At 41.8% G+C, this 24711-nt stretch overlaps 1 protein-coding gene across 2 annotated transcripts in view; it reads right to left on the bottom strand.

Moving 5' to 3' along the window:
- The window catches only part of LOC136849338 (ubiquitin-protein ligase E3B), a 961194-nt gene that overhangs the window by 787332 nt on the left and 149151 nt on the right, over positions 1-24711 (bottom strand). For both annotated transcript variants that reach the window (XM_067122700.1, XM_067122699.1), the window contains exon 5: positions 20466-20690. In XM_067122700.1, the coding sequence (XP_066978801.1) occupies positions 20466-20690 (225 nt within the window). The remainder of the gene's footprint in view (positions 1-20465; positions 20691-24711) is intronic.

Here is a 24711-nt window from a genome sequence, read left to right as displayed (position 1 = left end):
AATTTGTGCCGGATTACTGATTGTTCCGGACTACTGATTGCCGGATTAGTGATGGTCAACCTGTATATACACAGACAGTCTCCGGGTTACGGCGGGCTCGGCTTACGATGTTCCGAATTTACGACGCTTTTCAAATATATTCATAAACAAATTATTTCCTGGGTAACAGCACATGTTCCAGGTTTACAACGCTGACAACGCCGGTCCGGCGGAACAAATATAGCTCCAGAGTGGCAGAATGGTCAATTTTGGAGGTTCTTCTGATATGTAGGAAAATCCCCGAACTCTCCGGGGCATAATGTATGGCCTGTATTTCTGATATGTAGGAAAATCCCCGAACGCTCCGAGGTATAACGTACGTTATGCCTCGGAGAGTTCGGGGATTTTCCTACATATCAGAAATACAGGCCATGCCATAAACTGGAGTGGGGCAGAGCTGGTTTTCAAGAGTAGCTGTCCGTACAAAACAAAGATGCTGGAATCTGCTATCATCAATCAAACCAAAAATATGAACTTGTCCAGAGGACATTGGAAATCGGACGACATCGACGCTTTAATCCTCAGAACGCTTCTGAAGAAGGTGTTCTAGGGCACACGACCACCAGAATCGTCGCCAAATGGGGGTTAATGGGCCAAAAACCACTAGGGAATTGTTTACTCTCCTTCTTAGGAAACGGTCACCTGAATACCATCAGAGACTTAATGCCACACCTATATATGCTTCGTATATATACCCTTGTAACATTTCATCTGTCCATATTTTACCAGTGAACAGGGGCACAGAAGGAAGTGCCCGAAATATATGGTTGCAACGTTCAAATAGTGTTTTATGGGCCTTTTTATCTTCATATTATACTGTAGTATTACAGTAAAAGACATTCATATATATATATTCTTATGCTGTCGTTTTCATAATGCAGTAATCTCCCCGTGTTTATGTGTGGGTTGTTGTATAACTGTATGATTTTGTATTCAGAGTTAGCGTAAAGTTACAGTGATTAAACGCTGTATGGTTTGAGAGAGGACGGTAGGCGTGTAGAGAGGAGGGACAGAGGCTGATTGTTCTATAGAGATGCAATTTGTTTAGTCAGTATTCAAAACTTGCTGAGATTAACACCTACTCATATGACTAAATCCATTAGTGTACAAGACGTTAGGGGACTCGATCAAAACACTGTGTTTGAAGTTGGGAGAGGCATTCTCGCTCCAGTAAGTGCTAATGTAGAGGGTATCCGTAAGGCTACCACACCTACTACTAGAAAACAGTTACAGAGATTTTTGGGAATGGCAGGATTCTATCGACGTTTCTGCCCGAATTTCTCAGCTGTAGTAGCCCCCTTAACAGACTTAACTAGTCCCAAAGCTAAGTTTGTTTGGACTACAGAATGTCAAGAATCCTTTGAGAAGGTAAAAACCATTTTAACTTCAAGACCAGTACTTCGGGCTCCAGACTTCAATAAGAAATTTGTGATACAAGTTGATGCCTCTGACTGTGGAATTGGAGCTGTACTGCTTCAAGAAAATGAACATTTTTACAAATGAAAAATTATACATATGATACAAAGAAAATATATACAGTACAGTATAAGGTAACTAATTTGTAATTAAGTCAGTGATTTTATCTTTTAGGTCATTCTTGAACATTTTTCTAATACAGGGGTCCAAATAATACATGCTAGGGCTAAGGTTAAAATTGCAGCTAGAAGTAAGCTGGATAATAGCAGACTCCAAAAGATTTCTTGAAGAGAAATCTTTCAACCTTGCAATCACTGAACTTTCAGTCCAATTCATCCTGTGAGAGTTTTCACTTAAATGAATGTATATAGCATTGGATGTTTGTCCAGTTTTGACTGAATATTTATATTGCTTAATACATACATCTAAATCTTTGCTAGATTGGCCAATATAAAAAGAGGGGCAATCCAAACATGGAATTTTGTATATTATGTTGTTTTCTTTAGGGCTATTTTTTATTAACATTCTTTTTAGTGTGTTGTTATAGGAAAAAACAAGGTTGACATTAAAAGGTTTTAACAATAATTTTATGGTTTCAAAACCACTAAAATAAGGCAAGCTAAGAATGTTCTTAGGGGTTTCTTTCTCCACGTTACTTTCACTATAAAACTTTTTGTGGGCGTTGTTATAACAAATATCTACAGTAGTATACGTGAAGGATAACATAAATCTGTCCCTATTTTTCTTATGTATTTAATTTCTTGATCCAAATATTGGGGACTGACAATGTGCAAAGCTCGTAAAAACACAGAAGAAAAAAGTCCCTATAGATTCTATTTTGGAGTATCTTAGTAATGAACTAATCCATCATGAATTACCTCTACCTGTAAGTCATATTATTTCACTCACTAGGTTGTGCATTTGTGATTGTAAGTTTATATTCAATGGTGCATTCTACAAACAAATATTTGGTATGGCAATGAGCAACCCTTTATCCCCACTCCTCTCAAACTTATACATGGAATTATTTGAGAAACGATATTTACCTAATGTCATTTACACTCCTTTAAAGTGGTATAGGTACGTTGACAATATTTTAGCTGTTTTGCCTGCTGGTATTGATGTACAGTACATGATTTACTCTCTAATCTGAATAACAAGTATCATCCATTAAGTTTACTTCAGAATTATAAAAAGACAATTGCCTCCCTTTCTTAGATGTTTTAATACATAGAGAACCATTTCAAGGCAAATTCAGTATTTATAGGGAACCAACCAACAACTTAACTCATGTCCATTGTTATTCAGGCCATCACCTTAACATCAAAATATAAATTTTTTCTTCTGTTTTTACGAGCTTTGCGCATTGTCAGTCCCCAGTATTTGGATCAAGAAATTGAATACATAAGAAAAATAAGGACAGAGTTATGTTATCCTTTACATACTGTATACTAGATATTTGTCATAACAAGGCCCACAAAAAGTTTTATAGTGAAAGTAACATGGACAAAGAAACCCCTAAGAACATTCTTAGCTTGCTTTATTTTAGTGGTTTTGAAACCATAAAATCATTGTTAAAACCTTTTAATGTCAACCTCCGTTTTTCCTATAATAACACACTAAAAAGAATGTTAATAAAAAATAGTCCTAAAGAAATAACAACATAATATATAAAATTCCATGTTTGGATTGCCCCTCTTTTTATATTGGCCAATCAAGCAAAGATTTAGATGTACGTATTCAGCAACATAAGTATTCAGTCAAAACTGGACAAACATCCAATGCTATACTCATTCATTAAGTGAAAACTCTCATATGATAAACTGGACTGAAAGTTCAGTGATTGCCAGGTTGAAAGATTTCTCTTCAAGAAATCCATTGGAGTCTGCTATTATCCAGCTTACTTCTAGCTGCAATTTTAACCTTAACCCTGGCATGTATTATTTGGACCCCTGTATTAGAATCTAGCCACTGGGGGGGGCAAGCCAGCCCAACTTGGTGCCGGTCCCAAGCCTGGGTAAATAGAGAGGGTTAGTGACAGGAAGGGCATCCGACTGTAAAACCCAATGCCAGAACCATGGTTAGTCTAATCCAGATTCAGAGAGAATGCCAGGGCGTGCCCGGTTAAGCGGCGACGCGCAGGGGCCTCGCCTGACCCCTCCGATAAATAGGCAAGGGCTACCGCAGTGTGGGCGATTGTGGTTAAAGAAGCAAGTCCATATGATTAGAATTGGGACACTAAATGTGGGTAGCATGACAGGAAAGAGTAGAGAGGTAGCGGAGATGATGAATACAAGGAGAGTTGACATCTTGTGTGTGCAAGAAACAAGATGGAGAGGGAACAAGGCAAAGGAAATAGGAGGAGGATGTAAGCTCCTGTACAGTGGAGCAGACGAGAATGGTAGAAGTGGAGTAGGCATCTTTGTAAACAGTGAACTGAAGGAAAAAGTGGTAGAAGTCAAAAGAAGTGGTAGTCGGATAATGAAGGTCAAGTTAATGTTATCAGAAGAAGTCCTAAATGTGATAAGTGCTTATGCCCCACAAGCTGGATGTGATGAGGAAGAGAAGTTAATGTTTTGGCGAGAGTTAGAAGAGTGATTTCAAGAATCCATGGAGGACTAGGAATGGGGGAGAGGAACGAAGAAGGCGAAGGCATCATAGACTTCGCAGTGGCATTTGATATGGCATTAATTAATACATTCTTTATGAAGAAAGATTATGTGACATATAGAAGTGGTGGAAGAGAGAGTCAAATTGATTTTCTGCTCTGTATGAGACAACACCTTAAGGAAGTAAAGGATTGTAAAGTGATATATGGAGAGAATGTTGGCCAACAACATAAGCTGGTGGTTGCGGACCTTTCAATTCGAAAAGGGACAAAGGGAAAGAGGAAAAGTAACCCTAAGATCAAATGGTGGGAGCTAGAAAAGGCAGAAAATGTGGAGTTGAGATCTAGGTTTAAGGAGAATGTTCTGAGAGAAATAAATGATTGGTGGGAGTTTAACAGCAATGTGATCCTACGGTATGGGGAGGAAATTTTAGGCAAAACATCAGGCAACAAAAGATAAAGAAAGCTGGTGGTGGAATAAAGACACACAAGACAAGATCAAGAAAAAGAAAGAATCCCAAAAGAAATATGATAAACACAAAACAGAAGAAAATGAGCAAATATCAAAAGAAGCAAAGAAAGTTGCAAAACAACAAGTTGCCAGAGCCAAGGCTGTTGCTTTTAATGATTTGTATGAGAATGTTGACACACCGGAACATCCACAGGATAGCCAAAGCTAGAGACAAAGCAACAAAAGACCTCACACACATTAAGCAGATTAAAGATGGAAATGGTAAGGTTCTAACAAAAGAGGAGGAAATTAAAAGTAGATGGAGAGAGCATTTTGAAAATCTTCTAAATGAAGAAAATCCCAGGAATATCATTGAGGATGGAGTAGCAAATGAAAGAGAAATTCCCAGGATTAGTCAAAAAGAAGTGAGGCGGGCACTAAGTAAAATGAAGAAAGGTAAAGCAGTGGGACCAGATGGAATACCAGTCGAGGTGTGGAGGTGCTTAGGAGAGGAGGGAATTGACATCTTGTGGGACTTGTTCAATAAGATCTACCAGCAGGAGAAGATACCTGACGCCTGGAGAAACAGCCTGCTAGTCCCCATTTACAAAGAAAAAGGGGACATCCAAGATTGTGCCAACTATCGGGGCATAAAGCTGATGGCACATACCATGAAAATCTATGAAAGAATAATAGAGGCAAGGCTAAGGGCTGAAACATCTATAAGTGACGAACAGTTTGGGTTCATGCCAGGAAAAGGGACAACAGATGCCATCTTTGTATTGCAACAAGTAATGGAAAAATATAGAGAAAAAGGAAAGGAACTACATCTTGTATTTATAGATCTTGAGAAAGCATATGATCGAGTGCCTAGGCAAGAAGTGTGGAGGTGCATGAGGGAAAAAGGTGTCTCAGAAAAATATGTGAGGATTGTAAATGATACGTATAGAGAAGCAACAACACAGGTAAGAAGCTCAGTGGGAACAACAGACAAGTTTGAGGTGAAAGTGGGACTCCACCAAGGTTCTGCCATGAGTCCCGATATTTTTGATATGGTAATGGATGTGATAGTGTCTGGAGTGAAAGATCAGGTGCCTTGGAGTGTACTCTTTGCAGATGACATAGTGCTAGTGACCACCAGTAAGGAAGAAGCAGACAGGAAATTGGAGTTGTGGAGAAGTGCTTTGGAGGACAGAGGCCTAAAGATAAGCAGAGCAAAAACGGAATATATGTGGATGAATGGAGGAGACCAAGAGCAGGCAGAAGTAAAAAGAGCTACATCCTTTAAGTACCTTGGGTCGTGTGTCACTGATTGTGGAGGGATGGAGGAGGAAGTGAATCACAGAATACAATCAGCTTGGTGCAATTGGAGGAAAACATCAGGTGTGTTATGTGACAAAAAATTTAATGTAAAAATTGAAGGGAAAAATGTACAAGAGCATTGTCAGACCTGTGTTGATGTATAGTTGTGAAACATGGCCTATGAAGAAAGCACAAGAGAGAAAGATGGAAGTGGCAGAAATGAGAATGCTGCGTTGGATGTGCTTGGAGTGACAAGAAGAGACAGGATAAGGAATGACTTCATAAGAGGGACGGTGAAAGTTACAGAAATATCAAAGAAACTGCAACAGAGACGATTACAATGGTTTGGACATGTTATGAGAAGAGAGGAGGATTCTGTATGTAAAAGAACCATGAATATGGAAGTGCCTGGAACAAGGAGGAGAGGTAGACCAAGAATGAGATGGAGAGATACAATTAACAGGGACATGCAAGAGAAGAACGTGAGTGAGGTAATGCTGCATGATCGCAGAAGATGGAGAAGACTAATAACAAACAGCGACCCCATATAATGATGGGAAAAGCTGAAGATAAAGAAGAAGAAGATTAGAAAAATGTTCAAGAATGACCTAAAAGATAAAATCACTGACTTAATTACAAATTAGTTACCTTATACTGTATATATTTTCTATGTATCCGTATGTATAATTTTTCATTTGTAAAAATGTTCATCTTGCAAAAAAGGGATTTTGACAAAGGAAAAATCTATTTCTGGGGGAAGACTTGTGTCACCGGGTGAAATTGGTTCCATCAAGCACATTTCTAGGTATAAGAATTGCTAAAAATACCAGAGAAAAAGCTATCTAGAATGCCGGGGTTACTACCCCCAGTTCGCTCATCTAAAATAGATGTCGGTATACACAAAGGGTGAGTGTTGCCACTGCCACAGGCCTCCGCCCTGTAGAGATCTCCAATCTCAAAATCCCGGAAAGTGAGGGGCCGTCACATATCCAACACCCATCACCCAGACAACCAACACCTCAGCCGCCATCTTAGCCTCATTCCAGGTTAGCACCTCCCCCAAGCTGGTATGCCACTCAGGGGGAGAAAGAAGAATAGGGGTGGGTCACCGGGTGACACAGGTCTTCCCCAAGAAATAGATTTTTCCTTTGTCAAAATCCCTTTTCTGGGTTCGACCTGTGTCACCCGGTGAAATCATAACAGAGAATTAATCATACAAAGCTTGGTTAAACCCCCTGACAACTACTGTGATGGAGATAAATAAAACTATCAGTAATTACTGAGTTTTAATTACCCAAGAAGCAAAAACAGGACATGATTAATAATACAGGATAAGACCTGGTTAATAACATAGGGCATATATACAAAAAAATATTGGTTAACACTAAGACACTTAAATGCTAACAAAAGGGAATAAAAATAATATACAATATGGTCAGGAGTCAGGCTGTGAAGCATGCCTGACCTAAGGATAGACGGCAAGGTGAGTAAACGAGGCAGGTAGGCGAGAGAGGAAAGGGACAGGATAACTAAAATTGCATAGGTTAATCTAGGCCGGAAGGGGCAATACTTCCTGCAGCCACTGTGGAAAATTTTATGGCCTCTAGAGATTTAAGATAGTGGCGTTTGAATACTGATGGTGATTTCCAACCCGTATATTTTTAAGATCCTAAAAGTTCATATTATGAAAATAATTAGTGGAGGTGGCCACTGCTCTGATATCATGAACCTTAGGTACTGAATCCGGGTTAGCTTGCTTAATAAAATACAGTATTTGTTGCCTGATGGGCTTTAAGGAAAGGGTTCCTCCCTTTTCCCTGACAAAAAGAGGGCCAGACATTATATCAGAAGTTCTATCTAAATAAGCCTTTAAAGTAGTGACTGGGCATAAGGACAGATCCTGTGGAAGGGGGATAACCTTCCAAGGGGACCATCTATCTTGTGGATCTTCATTCTTAGCTAAAAACTTGAGATCCGGGGATAGCAGAACTTCTCCTGACGGGAGGAAATCAACATGGTTCGGTTCTCTAGAGAGAGCGGACAGTTCAGAAATTCTGGCACCTGAAGCTAGGCTAATTAAGAATAACGTTTTCCTTAACAGACTCAAATATGAACACTGTTCATTATCAGTGTCCGATGCTAATTTCAGTACGTCATTTAAGAACCAGGAAACCGTGTGGGGACGGGTTGCTGGTCTCAAACGAGCGCATGCTCTAGGGATTGATGAAAAATACAAGTCCGTTAAGTCAATATTGAAACCATGTAAAAATATCTTTTTTAAAGCCAACTTGGCTGTAGTAATAGTACTAGAGGCCAGTCCTTTTTCAAATAATGACCTGAAGAACGAGATTGCAAGATTCGTGGTCATCACTTTAGCTTCAGATTCTTTCAGGAATAATGCTAACTTTTTAACTGCTGAATCATATTGTCTGAGAGTAGAGTCCCTTTTGTCTGATTCTAAGAACAGAGTATTAACCCTTAAACGCCTACTGGACATATCATACGTCGACTAAAATTGTCTGTTGGGTGCCAAGTGGACGTACCGTACATCGACTACAAAAAATTTCAACCTTTGGTCAACTTTGACTCGACCGAAATGGTCAAAAAACGCATTGTAAGCTAAAACTCTTACATTCTAGTAATGTTCAATCATGTACCTTCATTTTGCAACAAATTGGAAGTCTCTAGCACAATATTTCGATTTATGTTGAATTTTTAAAAAACTTTTTCTTACGCCAGCGGTAACTCGGCCGAAAATTTCAGAAATTCTTTCGCCATTTTGTTGTAATTTTTGCACTGTTCTATATTAGCCGTTACATAAAGTTTTATTTATGAAAATGTGCGCAATTTCATGTACAATACAACAGAAAATAACTCATGGTTGTAGCTTTTATCAGTTTTGAAATATATTCATATAAATCACAATAACTGCCAAAATTTCAACCTTCGGTCAACTTTGACTCGACCGAAATGTTCAAAAAACCCAATTGTAAGCTAAAACTCTTACATTCTAGTAATATTCAATCATTTACCTTCATTTTGCAACCAATTAGAAGTCTCTAGCACAATATTTCGATTTATGGTGAATTTTAAAAAAAAACTTTTTCCTTACGTCCGCGCCAGAAATTCTTTCGTCACGTTGTCGTAATGTTTGCACTGTTTTATATTAGTCGTTACATAAAGTTTTATATATCGAAATGTGCGCAATTTCATGTACAATACAACAGAAAATAACTCATGGTTGTAGCTTTCATCAGTTTTGAAATATTTTCATATAAATCACGATAACTGCCAAAATTTCAACCTTGGTCAACTTTAACTTTCGACCGAAATGGTAAAAAACGCAATTATAACCTAAAACTCTTACATTCTAGTAATATTCAATCATGTACCTTCATTTTGCAACAAACTGGAAGTCTCTAGCACAATATTTCGATTTATGGTGAATTTCTGAAAAAAAAAAACTTTTTCCTTACGTCTGCGTGCGGTAACTCGGCCGAACATCTCGGAAATTCTTTCATCATGTTGTCGTAATGTTTGCATCGTTTTACATTAGTCGTTACATAAACTTTTATATATGAAAATGTGCGAAATTTCATGTAGAATACAACAGAAGATATCTCATGGTTGTAGCTTTTATCAGTTTTGAAATATTTTCACATAAATCATGATAACTGCCAAAATTTCAACCTTCGGTCAACTTTAACTCGACCGAAATGGTAAAAAAACGTAATTGTAAGCTAAAACTCTTACATTCTAGTAATATTCAATCGTTTACCTTCATTTTGCAATAAATTGGAAGTCTCTAACACAATATTTCGATTTATGGTGAATTTTTGAAAAAACATTTTCCTTATGTTCGCTGGTAACTCGGCGAACATCTCAGAAATTCTTTAACGTCTCGTTGTCGTAATATTTGCACCGTTTTATATTAGTCGTTACATAAAGTTTTATATATGAAAATGTGCGCAATTTCATGTAGAATACAACAGAAAATAACTCATGGTTGTAGCTTTTATCAGTTTTGAAATATTTTCATATAAATCACGATAAATAGAAAAAATTCGACTTTCGGTCAACTTTAACTCGACCGAAATGGTCGAAAACTGCAATTGTAAGCTGAAACACTTACAGTCTAGTAATATTCAATCAATTAGCTTCATTTTTCAACAAACGGGAAGTCTCTAGCACAATATTTCGATTTATGGTGAATTTTTGAAAAAAACATTTCTTTTACGTCTGCTGCGTTCAATTCATGCATCATTTTGTGATAATATTTTCTCTGTGTTGCTTTGATCGTTTTACAATTTGTTATATACCAAAATCATCACAATTTAGTGTACAATACAACTAAAAAAATTAACTCATTAGCTTTAACCGTTGTGCTTACAGCGCAATTTGTATACAATCAAATAAGTTTTTTTTTTTTCGCTGTCATATGTTCCAATATTTATATATGATAATGATATTTTTTTTCATTTCTGATGGTTACATACTAAACTTCAGGCAATGACAAAAAAAGGAGCCAAAAATTAACTCTTAATCTTTAAAACTAAGCGTGTTGTGATTTTTTTAAAAAAACTTTTTTTCCGCTTCGGCGCTAACTCACCAAACGCCGCCGGCATATGGGAGACGTTTTTGTAAATAGAGGCTTGGCGTTTAAGGGTTAATAGGATCAATATTAGCATCTCTCTGTTAGAGACTTCCAATTTATGAAGTCCATAAAGCCAGGGCATTTAGAATTCTTGAGGAAGCTGACACAGTCTGAGTTTGTACTATTTGAGTCAACTTTGGCCTGGGGATTTGAATACACCGGAGTTTCAACTCTAGAAGAAGAGGAAACCAACTGCTCTTCGGCCAGTTGGGTGCCACCAGGGCCACTTGACCTTTGAATGACCTGAGCTTGTGCAAAACTTTCATCAACAGGTTTATTGGTGGAAACAGATAGATTTTCTGCCACATGTTCCAATCTATTGACATCGCATCTGTGGAGTGAGCAAGAGGGTCCAGATTGGGAGCAACGTAACATGGAAGTTTGTGGTTGCTCTCTGTAGCAAACAGATCTACCTGGAGACCTGGTACCTGACGGCAAATCCACTCGAATGATGTTTTGTCCAGAGACCATTCCGACTCCAGCGGAGTTGTCCTGGACAGAGAATCCGCAATGACATTCCGGACACCTGCCAGATGGGTGGCTGACAAATGCCAACGGTGTTTTCTTGCTAGGGAGAAAATTGCTATCATCACTTGATTGATCCGGCTCGACTTGGAGCCCCCCCTGTTTATACAATGCACCACTACTGCGCTGTCCAGCACCAGTCTGATATGAATCTGTCTGGATGGACGTAGTTTTTACAGAGTTAGAAATACTGCCATTGCTTCGAGAATGTTGATATGGAACTGGCGGAACACAGTGGACCATGTTCCTTGAACTTTTTTGTTGGGAATATCCTCCCCACCCACTCAGGGAAGCATCCGTGTGGATCACCAACGATGGAGGAGGAAATTGGAGGGGTACTGACCTTGACAAACCCTTGACTGTTGACCACGGTCAAAGTCTTTTCCTCAACACCAGCGGAATTAGGGACACCTTGTCTCTGAATCTGTTGTTGGCTTGTCTCCGCCACACTCTGTTTATGTCTTTCAGTTTGGCTTTCAGAAGCAGGTCTGTTACAGATGCGAACTGAAGAGAACCTAGGACTCTTTCCTGGGTACGACGAGAGGCTTTCGTGTTTTTGAGGAACTGCCTGGTGGCTTTGGCTATTTCCCTCCTTTTGGCTGGCAGAATAGACAGTTTGAGAGTCCAGATCCCATTGGATTCCTAGCCACTGAAATCGAGCCTCCGGAACTAGGCGGGATTTCTCCCTGTTTATTTGAAAGCCTAGGGATTCCAGGAAGTTGATCACTATGGCTGTTGCTCTCTGACATTCCTCGGCGTTGGATGCCCAAATTATCCAATCGTCTAAGTATGCAGCTAACATGATCCCCTGGGACCACAATTGCTGGACTACTGTTTCTGCCAGTTTGGTGAGGATTCTGGGCGCTTTGTTGAGCCCGAATGGCATGACTCTGAATGAGTAAGCTTGTTTTCCTAGTCTGAATCCTAGGTAAGGAGAGAAATTTCTCGCAACCGGGACGTGATAATAGGCATCTGAAAGATCTATAGAGGTGGTTACGGCTCCACGGGGAAGTAGGGTCCGCACCTGCGAGATTGTAAGCATGCGAAATTTGTCGCATTGAATGTATAGATTGAGACGAGACAAGTCTAGGATTACTCTTTGCTGACTGGAGCCTTTCTTCAGAACGCTGAACAGTCTGCCTTGAAATTTCAGGTGTCTCACTTTCTTTATAGCCCTCTTTTGAAGCAAGTCCTTTACAAAGTCCAGGAGGGCTTTGGATGGGGATTGATGGAATCTGACTAGCGGAGGAGAACCTCTGCCCCAGCTCCATTCCAGACCTTTGGAGACTATGCTGTGGGCCCATGGACTGAAGGTCCATCGGTCCCGAAAGAGATACAACCTCCCGCCTACCTGAGGAGACTCATTGGGTGGGAGAGGGCTTACCTCCTCTACTACCTCGGCCTCCTCTCCTCGAGAGAGGAACGTGGCGCAGACCTACCTCTGAAGGAGGCTCTGGCTCTGCTTCCCCTCGCGTTCCTATTAAAGCCTCGAAACGCCCCCTGGCTTTCAAACGAAGCGTTGAAAGCCGGGGATGTCACGAAGGTTGGAGAAGCAAGGGTATGCTGAGCTGGCTGCGTCAGCACAAACTGTTGTTGAGGTTGGGCCTTTGAAGTTGAAGGCTGACCGACCTGGGAGACCGGTACAGCCTGCAGCACAGTCTGGGTGTGAGGTCTTTTGTACCTCCTGAACCTTTTCCCTGATTTGGCTTGAGGTCCGGCGGACTCGGTGGCCTTCCTTTTGAAGGGGAGACCCCAGCGGGAGCGGAGGCTTTGATTTGCCCTGGTTGCCTCCGCCAGGACATTGTTAACTTCATCTTCGGGAAAGATATTGGCGCCCCAAATAGAGCTCCTCATGAGCCTATTGGGTTCATGCCTTATGGTGGCGTCCGCAAAGATGTGCTTCCGGCAATTCATCCTCACCACTATAAAGTCGTACAGGTCCGCCTGGAATCCCGCCAACAGGGATTTGGTTAGGACCTGGAAGAGAGGTTCTTCGGTGTAGGTCACCGCCGTTGCCTCCGTCAGACACAAAGAATGCAGGGAGCGACTCAACCTGCACCTGGCTTCGAATTCCGCTTTTAGAAGAGCCTCCGGAATCTTGGGAAGCTGTTCACTGAAGAGTGATGAAGCGCACTTGGGGTCGAGTTTGCCCACTGTGAGCGTGGCCGTAGCTCCCAACCAAAATTTCGAATCTCCGGGGAAGACAAGAGAAGTGGGATCTGTCTCCTGGAGTTGAGGTAGCGGCTTACCCTCGATGCCTGCCTGACTAGTCAGCAGTGCTACCTTAAGTCATGCAGGGGGTAGGGACAGTCTCACCTACCGAGAACATAGTGAAAGTCCCCTTGAAGGGGGTAAGCTTAGTATTCTCCGCCTCCCACTCCATGAGAGTGCGCATCAAGGCGGATTGGGCTTGGTCCCTAGGGAAGATGACTATCTCCTTCGGGACCTTGTCTGATCTGATCCAGGCTTCCTCTGTGAGCCTGGCATAGCCTGGGTAGGGAGGCACCAGGTCGGGTGGAAAGAACTCCAGTTCTTCCAACCTGCGTGTACCCAAGCCCTCAATGGTGAAAGTATCTTCATGCCGAGGGGCATGAAGAGCCAGACGCCAAGGATTTCCCTTATCAAAGGGAGGAAGACTGGAGGCATCCGGAACAGCGTACGTCTGTGCCGCCACTCCGGAGCGCATAAACCTGGAGAGCAAGCTCTCCTGGGTTTGCATCCTCTCAGCTAAAGACTTCCAAGAATCGTCTGAAGACTTTAAGCCCGAAGTGAGCTGAGAGGAATGGTCATTCATCCTAGCTTCGACCTTCTTGTCGAGCTTCTGTATGAGAAACTCTGCAAAGGCCTCAGGGTCAAAGTTAGGTTGAGGGGGACTCGCCTTAACCGCCCTGGATCTCGACCCCTTGGTAGGGGGAGTAGCCTTACTAGTAGACGCCACAGGACTAAGAGCCCGTGACGACCTCGAGGGAGCTGCAGGAGTAGACCTTTGAGGCCTAGAGGACTTAGATAAGCCCTTCGTTTTCAAGGTTTTCACCTTGGGGACAGTAGACCTCGACCTGTCCTCAAGGTAAGAAGATTTCTGGAAAGGTAGAAGAAGAGGAAGAAGGAGAATTGAAAAGGGAACTAGGAACACTCGCTCCCCCTGCCTCACTTACCCCCTTACCGTCTACCTGGTGGTCCGGATCAACGCTCATAGGTTCAAGGTTGATGTTGATGGCCGCCACCTCTTCCGCCACCTCTCCGCATACGTTGTGTTCTTGGGAGGGTTGCGTTTCCTCCCGGATCTGCTCAATCAAAGGGGCGGCTACTTCCGCCAGAACTGCGGCTGAGATCCAGGCGCCGGGGTAGAGGAGATTATAAATCTCCTCTGACAAGATGTAAGGCTTCCCCGACACGACGTTCCTCCCAAACCCGCCGACCCAGATCTTCAGGGTCGACAGCGAAGAGTCGCAGGAACTACGGTCAGACTGAAAGAAAAGAAAGGCTTACTAAAACAATCTCCAACCGCCATATCTATCAATATAAGCAATGAAGTCAAAAGGAGACTAAAGGTTAGCGGACTTGAAGCTTACCGACTCATCCAACACCTGCTCGTACAGAGCATAGCACACCTCACAGCCGTCTGGGTGCCAGACGATCAGGTCCCCGACGCCAACCTCGCAGCCGGAGTGGGAGCGACACACCACATGGCCACAGGGTTGCTGGAGGACCGCCGTACACCCAGGCTCCTGACAGCGTACCAACTGTAAGTGGACAGATGATACATGAGTATGCTAGTTAAGGCTCGCCGGAGTAGGTCCAACGGAGATAAGGTACCTTAACCTAATATGGGTGATGGAGCATGCTTACAGTCAATCCGAATCCCGCCGGAGATAACTCCGGCAGAATAAAGATAATATATAATACATGAATAACATTAAGTTAAAGACCGCCGGAGCAAGTCCGGCGGTAACAGTACACCTTAACCTAGGATCATGCATCATACAACAATTATAATATGATTACAGTATAATTAAATAAACACCGCCGGAAAGAGTCCGGCAGCGGTATGGTAAAGATATGCTACAGAATGGTCAACTAATTATGTAAACAGTAGTACTTAAAGATATGCTGGTTATGATACTCCGCCCTGATTGCCTCGGAAATCTCGTTACCTCATACCTATGGTAGTGGCGGATGAGGCGGAGAGGAGTCCTCAAAACTGGCTCAACTCTCAACGCCTGTGGCGGGGAACAGGTAGTGGAAAGCGCCAACCAACTGAAAACCATACCCACTGGAGTGGTAACATGTACAAGAACAACGGGAGACCTGACAAACCCGGTGGAGAATGAACCTAGCGGAAGTCAAGATAGTGTCCCTGGACCTGTGTTCGATGCTCCAGCTAACACTGAGGAAAGCGAACAAACGAAACACTAGCAGAATGGCGGAAACCGAAAGGCGGAGGCCAGATAGGTGGGTAACACTATCTGGACGCCGACCGAAACTCCCCACGGGGTGCCGGTCATAAGCGATCGACGTCCCTCGCGCGGGGAGAAGTCAAGGCCACACACCAAATGCTAAGGAATAGGGAAGGAATAGCAAAGTGGAGGGGACCGAATAGCGGTGGCCAGATGGGTGGGAAACACCCCCTGGACACCTATAGAAACTCCCCATGGGGTGCCGGTCGTGAGACCGATGTCCTCACAAGGCGAGAACTAGGGACACCCGCCAAATGCTAAAGAATGGGTAAGGAAGGGCTAGGCTAACGACATGAAAAAGACAGTGCAACCTTTGACCCCAGACCACTCCCCAACGTCAAAACTTTTGACTTAGGTAAGAAGGCTAACAGAGGTATGGAAGGGGGAGAGGGGAAATCCACGCAAGGTCTGGCCACACCCTCCAACGCCGACAGCCTGGTCAGGTGGGGGCTAAGTAATAAGGAGACCCTCACTATTCTAACCTTACCTTCCGAAAACCAATCGGTCTGGTCAGGTAGGCTAAAACAGGGGAGGGGGGGGGTCTCACAAGCCTAATAACACCCTCCAAAAACATGACGGCATGGTCAGGCGGGCCAAGAGAACGAGGAACTCCCTCAACCATCCAACACCTCCCTCCAAGCCTCAAAACGACCTGGTCGGGGGAGCTAGTAAGCATGAGTGTCATGAAAGTCGCCTAACCTAACTAGCCTAGCCCTCCGACTGCGGACGAGAGGGCTAGGCCAGAATACCCATCAAAGAAACTACCTGACTTAAAGTATTAAATAAAAGTTAACCAAATGATGTGTGAAATATAAAAACATATAAATATGTATGCACAGAAATTTATAATATATAAAAGACTCGTGCTATAGAGAAGGCCAAACAACTCGTGACATGTTGAACACGGGTGATACGTAAAATGGCCGACCCTAACGCTGAATCATAAACATTTTTAATCCAAAAATATACATGTCATCCATCACCGTACACATCAGGAAAGATCATGAGCATAACAGTACCATCTTGAAGAATGTACCCGCTCGCTGTCAGAGGAAGGGGCCCAGGGAAAAGGAATATTTATGATCAGAAAGGCAGGAGGGGGAAGCCTCCAATACTAGCCTAGATCAGTCATGATACGGGCACCTCACCCCCTACCAGCGAAAGGGTAATTCGCCAAAAAGAACTCCCTGAAGGAGTAAAAATATCTAAAAATATATATAAAATACATAACAGTGTAAAAAACAAGCAGAATCTCACTGCTAAAACCATACGAAGACTGAGGGTCCAATATGGCCGAGGCGAAATGACCGCGGACGACCGCACCATGTTATTTAACCTCGTAATTACTAAATTAAAGGTCAAATAAGAAGCCTCTATAAGAAAAAACCAAAAGGAGATGGTACTCAACTTAGGAGAAGAAAATTCCTGGACGGAAGACATGATGAAAGTGCAAAATTCGCAAAATAGCAGCACAAGGGAAAAACACGGCAATGTTTACAAGCGTGCTAAGATGGAATGAGGCTAAGATGGCGGCTGAGGTGTTGGTTGGCTGGGTGATGGGCGTTGGATATGCGACGGCCCCTCACTTTCCGGGATTTTGAGATTGGAGATCTCTACAGGGCGGAGGCCTGTGGCAGTGGCAACACTCACCCTTTGTGTATACCGACATCTATTTTAGATGAGCGAACTGGGGGTAGTAACCCCGGCATTCTAGACAGCTTTTTCTCTGGTATTTTTAGCAATTCTTATACCTAGAAATGTGCTTGATGGAACCAATTTCACCGGGTGACACAGGTCGAACCCAGAAAATGTTATATTGAGGGACATGCCTGGTGGGATTATTTTGTAATCAGGAAATTAATATTGGGAAATGATCACTTGTATGCAAGTCGTCAACTATACTCCAATCCAATCTGTCAACTATGTTTGTTGTACATAGAGTTGAGTCGACTAAGGAAAATGTTCCATGTGATTTAGAAAAATATGTGCTGATTTCGTTATTATTTATACAGCACATGTCATATGAATCTATGAATTCTTCTATTTTACTTCCTGCTCTATCTGAGTCAGTACAATTACAGTCCCACATTGGGTTGTGAGCATTAAAATCACCTACTATTGATGTAGGTTCCATGGCATTATTAAGTACAGTAATTCTTTAAGTTTGTCAAAATCATAATTTTTGTTAGGTTGGTTGTGTAAATTATAAATTACATAATTGTTGTTTTTATTCTTATTCTAATATTCAATATTTGCAGATCAGTAAAGTTTACAGGTACTTTGTCATAAAATACTTTGTTATGCACATATATAGCAGTACCTAAATTTCCTTCTTCCTCTCTAGATGTAGATGCTAAGGTATATTTACCTACTGTTGATATTGTTTAGTTGACATGTTGTAAACATATCACTGGTTCGTATTCTTTTAGTAATCATTGTATTTCTCCTAGGTGTAATCTGGTCTGCAGACCATTTATGTTCCATTGTATAATATAGCTATTGAAAATATTTTATTATGGTGGTCGAGTTTACTCTCTTTTTTTAATATTTGCAACTTGGATTTTTTTCTAATAATTTACTCACAGCATTCATTTGTTTTTCTTTATAATATACTAAGCGCTCAATGCAAATGCAACCTTTTTCATGGGTACTCAAATCCGTAGTTTCTTTTTCTCTATATTTCATAAAATTTCTTATAATGTTTGTTAAACCATCTTTCGTTATGTTTTTGTTACTGCAAAATTCTACAAAACAATCATTACATCCACATGTGTTTTCATGTACATTCCTTGTTTCATTTGCTCTTGTACAAATTATTGCTGGTGGAGTAATCTCTTCTCCCTTGACATAATCATTGTTATCTTCAACTTCAGTGTTTTGGATATCTGTATCCACAGGATTTACTATTATTTTAGGACATATACCAGTTCATTGAGGTGACTCCATGATACTGGTAAAGGTAGCTAGAAGTTTCTATGAAACCCAAGTACCTGGGGCTCAAAGCTTCCAAGTCACGTACAGGATGATCGTCGGTTGCTCCCTCTACCCGAGTGTCCGAAGAAACACAGGCGGAGGCATGCACTAGTCTGGGAAGGTGACCTCCTGGAACTAGTATCAGTGACAAGGGTTACCTCTTCAACGTGTCGTATCTGAGGAGACCCGGGCACCTGGTGTTCCCGTGTTGCAGGGTCTCGGCAAGACCCATGGCAAGGACCCCAAGTCCGAAAACATGGGAAAGCACCAAGAAGAGAGCACACAACTAAGATGAAGGCAAAGATGACGATGATAAATTGAATCTCTTCTTCAAATTCTACCACAAGTCTATCGCCGTCTTGGGATCCTTGCACCATAACCATGTGGGAATGGGAAGGAGGGAATGAGCGCACACACACTTTGGACTCTCTCTTTCCACATTGCGCCAAGGGTTCTGTAGGAACCCGTGCAACAGCTGCTTGCATGCCATAGACGAATGCCAAGTGAATGCGTACCGAATTGGTGGGCAGGACTCCCACCTGTACTCAGTAGATAACTACATACTTAACAACCTTGTTTAACCCCTTGTGGAAGGTAACATACAAATATGTTTACATATAGCTTTGTGGTGAAGTCCGGGAAACATCCATAGATGTTCAAGATTTTGCACCATACAATTTGAACGAATTTTGCGGGAAAAGTGCTCAGATTACTTCCATGGGCCATAAATGGATCATGGCAACTCTTACCCCAACTCTAAAACCTAGGTGGTACAGCAGAGAGGGATCAGTTTGCCTTGAGATGTCGTACGGGAATGTTGTCCAAAATTCCCATCCAGTGGTGTCTTGTACATATTTTAAAATAAATATACTCACAATTTGTTACTGCTTTTAGTTCTTATCTGTTATGAAACTGTGTGAGTTGTAATTATAATTTTACAAAATAAAATTTTAAAAATATTAGAAAAAACACTTATAACTTGGTAAAATTAGCACATTTTCATGACTGTCTTTTGGAAAAGAGGCCCTGCACCTGGTTGGAAATATTTACTTTCAACATCCCCTCGAAGTTACAGAAAATTTTTTTTATTTTTTTTCTTATACCATGATATCATGTGCATATGCATATCTTCCTCTATCCATTGATAAGTTTTTTAAAATTGGCCATCCTTAAATTTAGCCTGGTCTAGGGGTGTACTTAATATATATTTAGCCCAGACTGTGAGGGTTAAAGTTAAACGTTTAGGCCAGTCTCCAGCTGCGCTGAAGTATATTCCTACTGTAAAGATCGATGGTTTGTATATGGTGTAAGAGCAAATACTGTATAACATTTTAAAAAAATATTTCACATAAAAATCGCAAACCTCTTTTTATTCTACACAATATGGTAGGTATATAGGTATACATGTGCTACCCCATAGCCTGATTGTATTTCTATACAGCAACCTTCTTATCAGTTGTTAATTTCATTTTGTTTATTTTGTACTATTTTGTTTATTTTATTTTGTATTATACTGTATTTCATTTGTTTTCCTTATAATTTGATAAATTTGCCATTTTTACTCATTGCTGTGTTTCCTTACCATGAATTACTCCAAGTATTGTATCATTCCTATTGCATCATTGACTGGGCTCTTTAAGTATGTTATTATTTAAAAATTTATCATTAATCTTCTGTTTTATTATGATTACTGATTTCTCATTTCGCTTCATCACAGAAAAAGTGTTTGTAAAACTTACTGTGTTTACATCTCAATAATGATGCGTCCAAAGCATATTCATTTTAAGAACCCCATGCATTGTAATTCTAAACGATATATTTCAAGCATTTCTTACTCTACTTAATGCCAATGTACCAAAATCTATAACTTCATGAAGCTCAGTTAGTTTTATACATACAAGTACTAAAAACATCATCAAACCACACCTGCTGTAGGAATAAGCACAGAAAAGACATCATTATTAAAACTTGATTCCCATTAAAACTGAAGAACTTTAAAACAGGTTATGAAGTAGTGGGCAAATGACATAATGTACTTACATTTAAAGTAGTGTACAACCCTCTGCTAACTAAATCACCTAACAAATTTTCTGTCAGCTTATTCAGAGCCGGTCGAAGAGGTTCAAAGTTATCTGCTCGAAGTATACGCCAAGTATTGGTTGCGGTAAAAGTGAGCAATAAATGAAGATATAAGGATATCAAGCGATTTTCTAAAGAAATTTCTGCTTGAAGTCCTTGCAGTAGTTTACAAGCAATGAAGAGAACCTGTAAAAAAAAGAAAAAGCACAATATGTACTAAGAAACCATACAAAAATAAAGAAGTTCATGGCTATAAACATGACATTTTTATAATAAAATAGTTTTATATATATAGTACTTACCAAGTAATTACATTGCTATTAGTTCCTACTTTTCGCGGCAGCTCAAGTTTTAAAAATTTCGCGGTAGCGCTCATATTGTTTTGGTGTAGTTAACAGACTGCGCCCACTTTCGGGGAAGAAAGTGGAAGAGATAGGAGAGGGAATATTTAACAACGTTAAGAGAGACCCATCGAGTAGGAATGGAGTATGGCTCTTGGCCCAGGATAGGGGAAGTTGTCCTCATTCATGACAAGGGGCCAAGGAGCAAGTGGAAGTTGGGCCAAGTGATCGAGTTACACGTGGGTAGAGACAAGGTCCCAAGAGTGGCTACTCTAAGAACGGCACATAGCCAGTTTATGAGACCTGTAATTAAGTTATACCTCTGCAGATCTCTTCCCAATTTACTACTTCTCTTGGGAAGGACTTGAGCTTTTGTCCAAGGATCAAATTCATTCATGCAAGATGTCCATTAGAGGGGAGGCGGGAGGGCTCCGATCATGTAAGTACTTGGTAAGTACTGTACTGTATATATAAAAATGGTATTTTCATTATAAAATGAGTTTTTAAATATACTTACCTGGTAGTTACATATATATAGCTTTATCCCGCCAATTAATTAAAGCGCACGGCAGAAATTCAAAATTCGCGGCAATCGCCGATAGATGGTCAGGTGGCCATACCTGAGCGCCCTCTACCAGGTACCTGGAACCATTCCCAACTGTCCTCAGAAATTCCATGCCCCTGTTTTCAGAGGGGAGGAGGGAGGGACCTTTTATATATGTAACTACCAGGTAAGTATATTTAAAAACTCATTTTATAATGAAAATACCATTTTTAAATATCTAACTTCCCTGGTAGTTACATATATATAGCTGACTGACACCATTGGTGGTGGGTTAGAGAACCAAAACACCGTTGGGAATTCGTATAATTACTAAACACTATATATTAGCTGTAACCATACTCTGGTTCTTACCTGATAAGGAAGCTGGCTTCATAGTTATCCTGCCTCATTCGCCTGCATTCCTTGAGAGACCCAGTGACCCATCCAGGGGGCTGTAGAAAGTCTCTATGGGGCTGTCACACGGTCCTCGACCTTAACATGACTAGACCACCACCCTTGCTATCCTGGCATAGCCATGGACAAAGAGCTGACCACCTGACCCACTAAAATCACTAAAAACACACTCCATAAAACCTAACTTAGACTTGCAACCCCAGACTGTGGAAGGTTGCAACAACCTTCACAGACAACCTGTGAGTTCAAATCAAGAAAAAGCAATGGTATAATAAAAAAGAAGGTTAGAGGCAGTAGTACCTTCTCCAACTACGGCGCCGGAGGCAACGTACGGACCCAGGGAACAGCAATCCTCATATTGGGTCTGTACTTCTTTCAGGTAACAATCTGCGAAGATAGACTTGCTTCGCCAGAATGTCGCTTCCAAAATCGATTTCATAGACTTGTTGTCTCTATAAGCCATCGAAGTCGCCACAGCTCTTACTTAAAGTGCGCTTTGACTTTGAGGATTGGGAAGCTTTTCTCGTCACATTCTTGGTGAGCTTTCTTATTAAGTCCTTGATAAAGAACGCCAGTGCATTCTTTGATAAGGGTGACGAAGGTTTCTTCACCGAGCACCAGAGGTGATCTGTCTGACCTCTCATGTTTCTGGTCCTCTGTAGATAAAATTTTAGGGCCCTAACTGGACAAAGGCCTCTCTCTTTTTCCTGTCCTACTAAATGAGACAGCCCTGGTATGGAAAAGGATCTGGGCCATGGTTGAGAAGGGTTCTCGTTTTTAGCGAGAAAACCAAGTTGAAGTGAGCAGACTGCATTTTCCCCATTGAAGCCTACTTCTTGCTAAAGGCTTGTAATTCTCCTACCCTCTTGGCTGTAGCCAACGCAACCAGGAAAAGGGTCTTCTTAGTGAGATCCTTCCATGAAGCCTTGTCGAGAGGTTCAAACCTGTTCGAGGTTAAAAATTTCAGGACTACGTCCAAATTCCAAGAGGGAGTCGGGTTGTCCTTCCTCTTAACTGTCTCAAAAGACCTTATGAGATCCGTGAGGTCCTTGTCTCCCGACACGTCAATATTTCTGTGACGGAAGACGGAAGCAAGCATGCTGCGGTATCCCTTGATGGTTGATACTGCTAGAATTCCTTGGGTTTTTAAATGCAGTAGAAAATCTGCCAGTTGAGTTAGAGAGGTACTGGAAGAGGAAATGTTATTATTTCTGCACCATTCCCTGAATATGTCCCACTTTGATTGGTACACCTTGAGTGTGGACGTTCTCCTCGCTCTCGCGATGGCTCTTGCAGCTTCCCTTGAAAAGCCCTTCGCTCTTGCCAGTTTTTCGATAGTCGAAAGGCAGTTAGGTTGAGAGCGAGGAGATTTTGATGGTATCTCTCTATCTGGGGGTGTCTACTAGCCACTCCATCACCTCTGTGATCCATGGTCTCATGGGCCAAAATGGAACTATCAGGGTCATGCGGGCGTCGTTCGACTTCCTGAACTTCTTCATGACTCTGTCTAGGATCTTGAATGGGGGGAAAAGCGTACATGTCTAGTCCTTCCCAATCCATGAGGAAGGCGTCCACTGCCACTGCTTCCTGGTCTGGGACTGGAGAGCAGTAGAATGGTAACCTCTTCGTTCTCTGTGTCGCAAAGAGGTCTATTGACGGTTCTCCCCACAGATTCCAAAGCCTGTTGCACACCTCGTGATGTAAGGTCCATTCTGTCGTGAGAACCTGTCTTCCTCTCCTGAGAAGATCCGCTCTGATGTTCTTCTCTCCCTCTATGAAGCGGGTGATCAGAGTTATGTTGTTTGCTTCTGCCCACAGCAGGAGATCTTTTGCTGCCTCGTAAAGGGAATCCGAACGAGTGCCACCCTGTTTCCTGATGTAGGCCAACGCTGTGGTGTCGTCTGCGTTGACCTGTACTATCTTGTTCTGGACCTTCTCCTGAAAGTGGACTAGCGCTAGATGAATGGCCACCAGTTCCTTGACATTTATATGCCATTTCTTCTGATGATTTTCCCATAGACCTGAGATCTCGCTCTTCCCCAGCGTTGCACCCCATCCCATGTCCGATGCATCTGAATACAACACTAGGTCGGGGTTCTTCTGTTGAAGTTTGAGGCCTTTTTGTAGTTTGTTGGGGTCGTTCCACCAACTCAAATGTTTTTTTGATTCCCAGAGGGATCGGAATCCACGTCTCTAGATCTTGGCCTCTTTTCCAATAGCTTGACAGATGGAACTGAAGTGGACGTAGATGTAGTCTTCCCAGGGAGACGAATTGTTCGATCAAGGAGAGGGTCCCCAGCAGACTCATCCACTCCCTCGCCGAACAGGTCCATCTCCCTAGAAAGAGCTTCACCTTTTCTAAGCAATCCAGAATGCGTTTCGGGGCTGGAAAAGCCCGAAAAACCACTGACTGAATCCTCATCCCAAGGTAGATGATGTCTTGTGAAGGCGTTAGCTGTGATTTGGCTAGATTTACTACCAGTCCTAACAGTTGCGTCAAATTCATTGTTACTTGTAGATCCTCCAGACACTTTGCTTGCGATCTGGCTCTGATTAGCCAGTCGTCCAGGTACATCGATATCTGTATCCCTTTTAGATGTAACCAGTGAGCTACGTTCGATGCCACTCGTGAGAAAACGTAAGGAGCCGTGCGTAGTCCAAAACAAAGTGCTCTGAACTGATAAGCTGTCCCGAGATGCTATTATGTGGCGGAATTTTAACCCACAAACAAAACAACACTCACCCTGATCTTCAGTTGTTGGAGATGGGTAAAGGTCCATGGTCGCCAATCACAGCACACAGAAACCACAAAAACAAAATTTCAAACAAACCCTCCACCAACAACGAACGAAAAAAAAAAGAGACACATGCACCATCAATATCGGTACCGTATCCAAAACAAAAAAGC

This window comes from Macrobrachium rosenbergii, chromosome 20 (assembly GCF_040412425.1).
Source record: "Macrobrachium rosenbergii isolate ZJJX-2024 chromosome 20, ASM4041242v1, whole genome shotgun sequence".
In the NCBI taxonomy this organism is placed as follows: domain Eukaryota; kingdom Metazoa; phylum Arthropoda; class Malacostraca; order Decapoda; family Palaemonidae; genus Macrobrachium; species Macrobrachium rosenbergii.
This window is presented reverse-complemented; position numbering and strand designations above follow the sequence as displayed.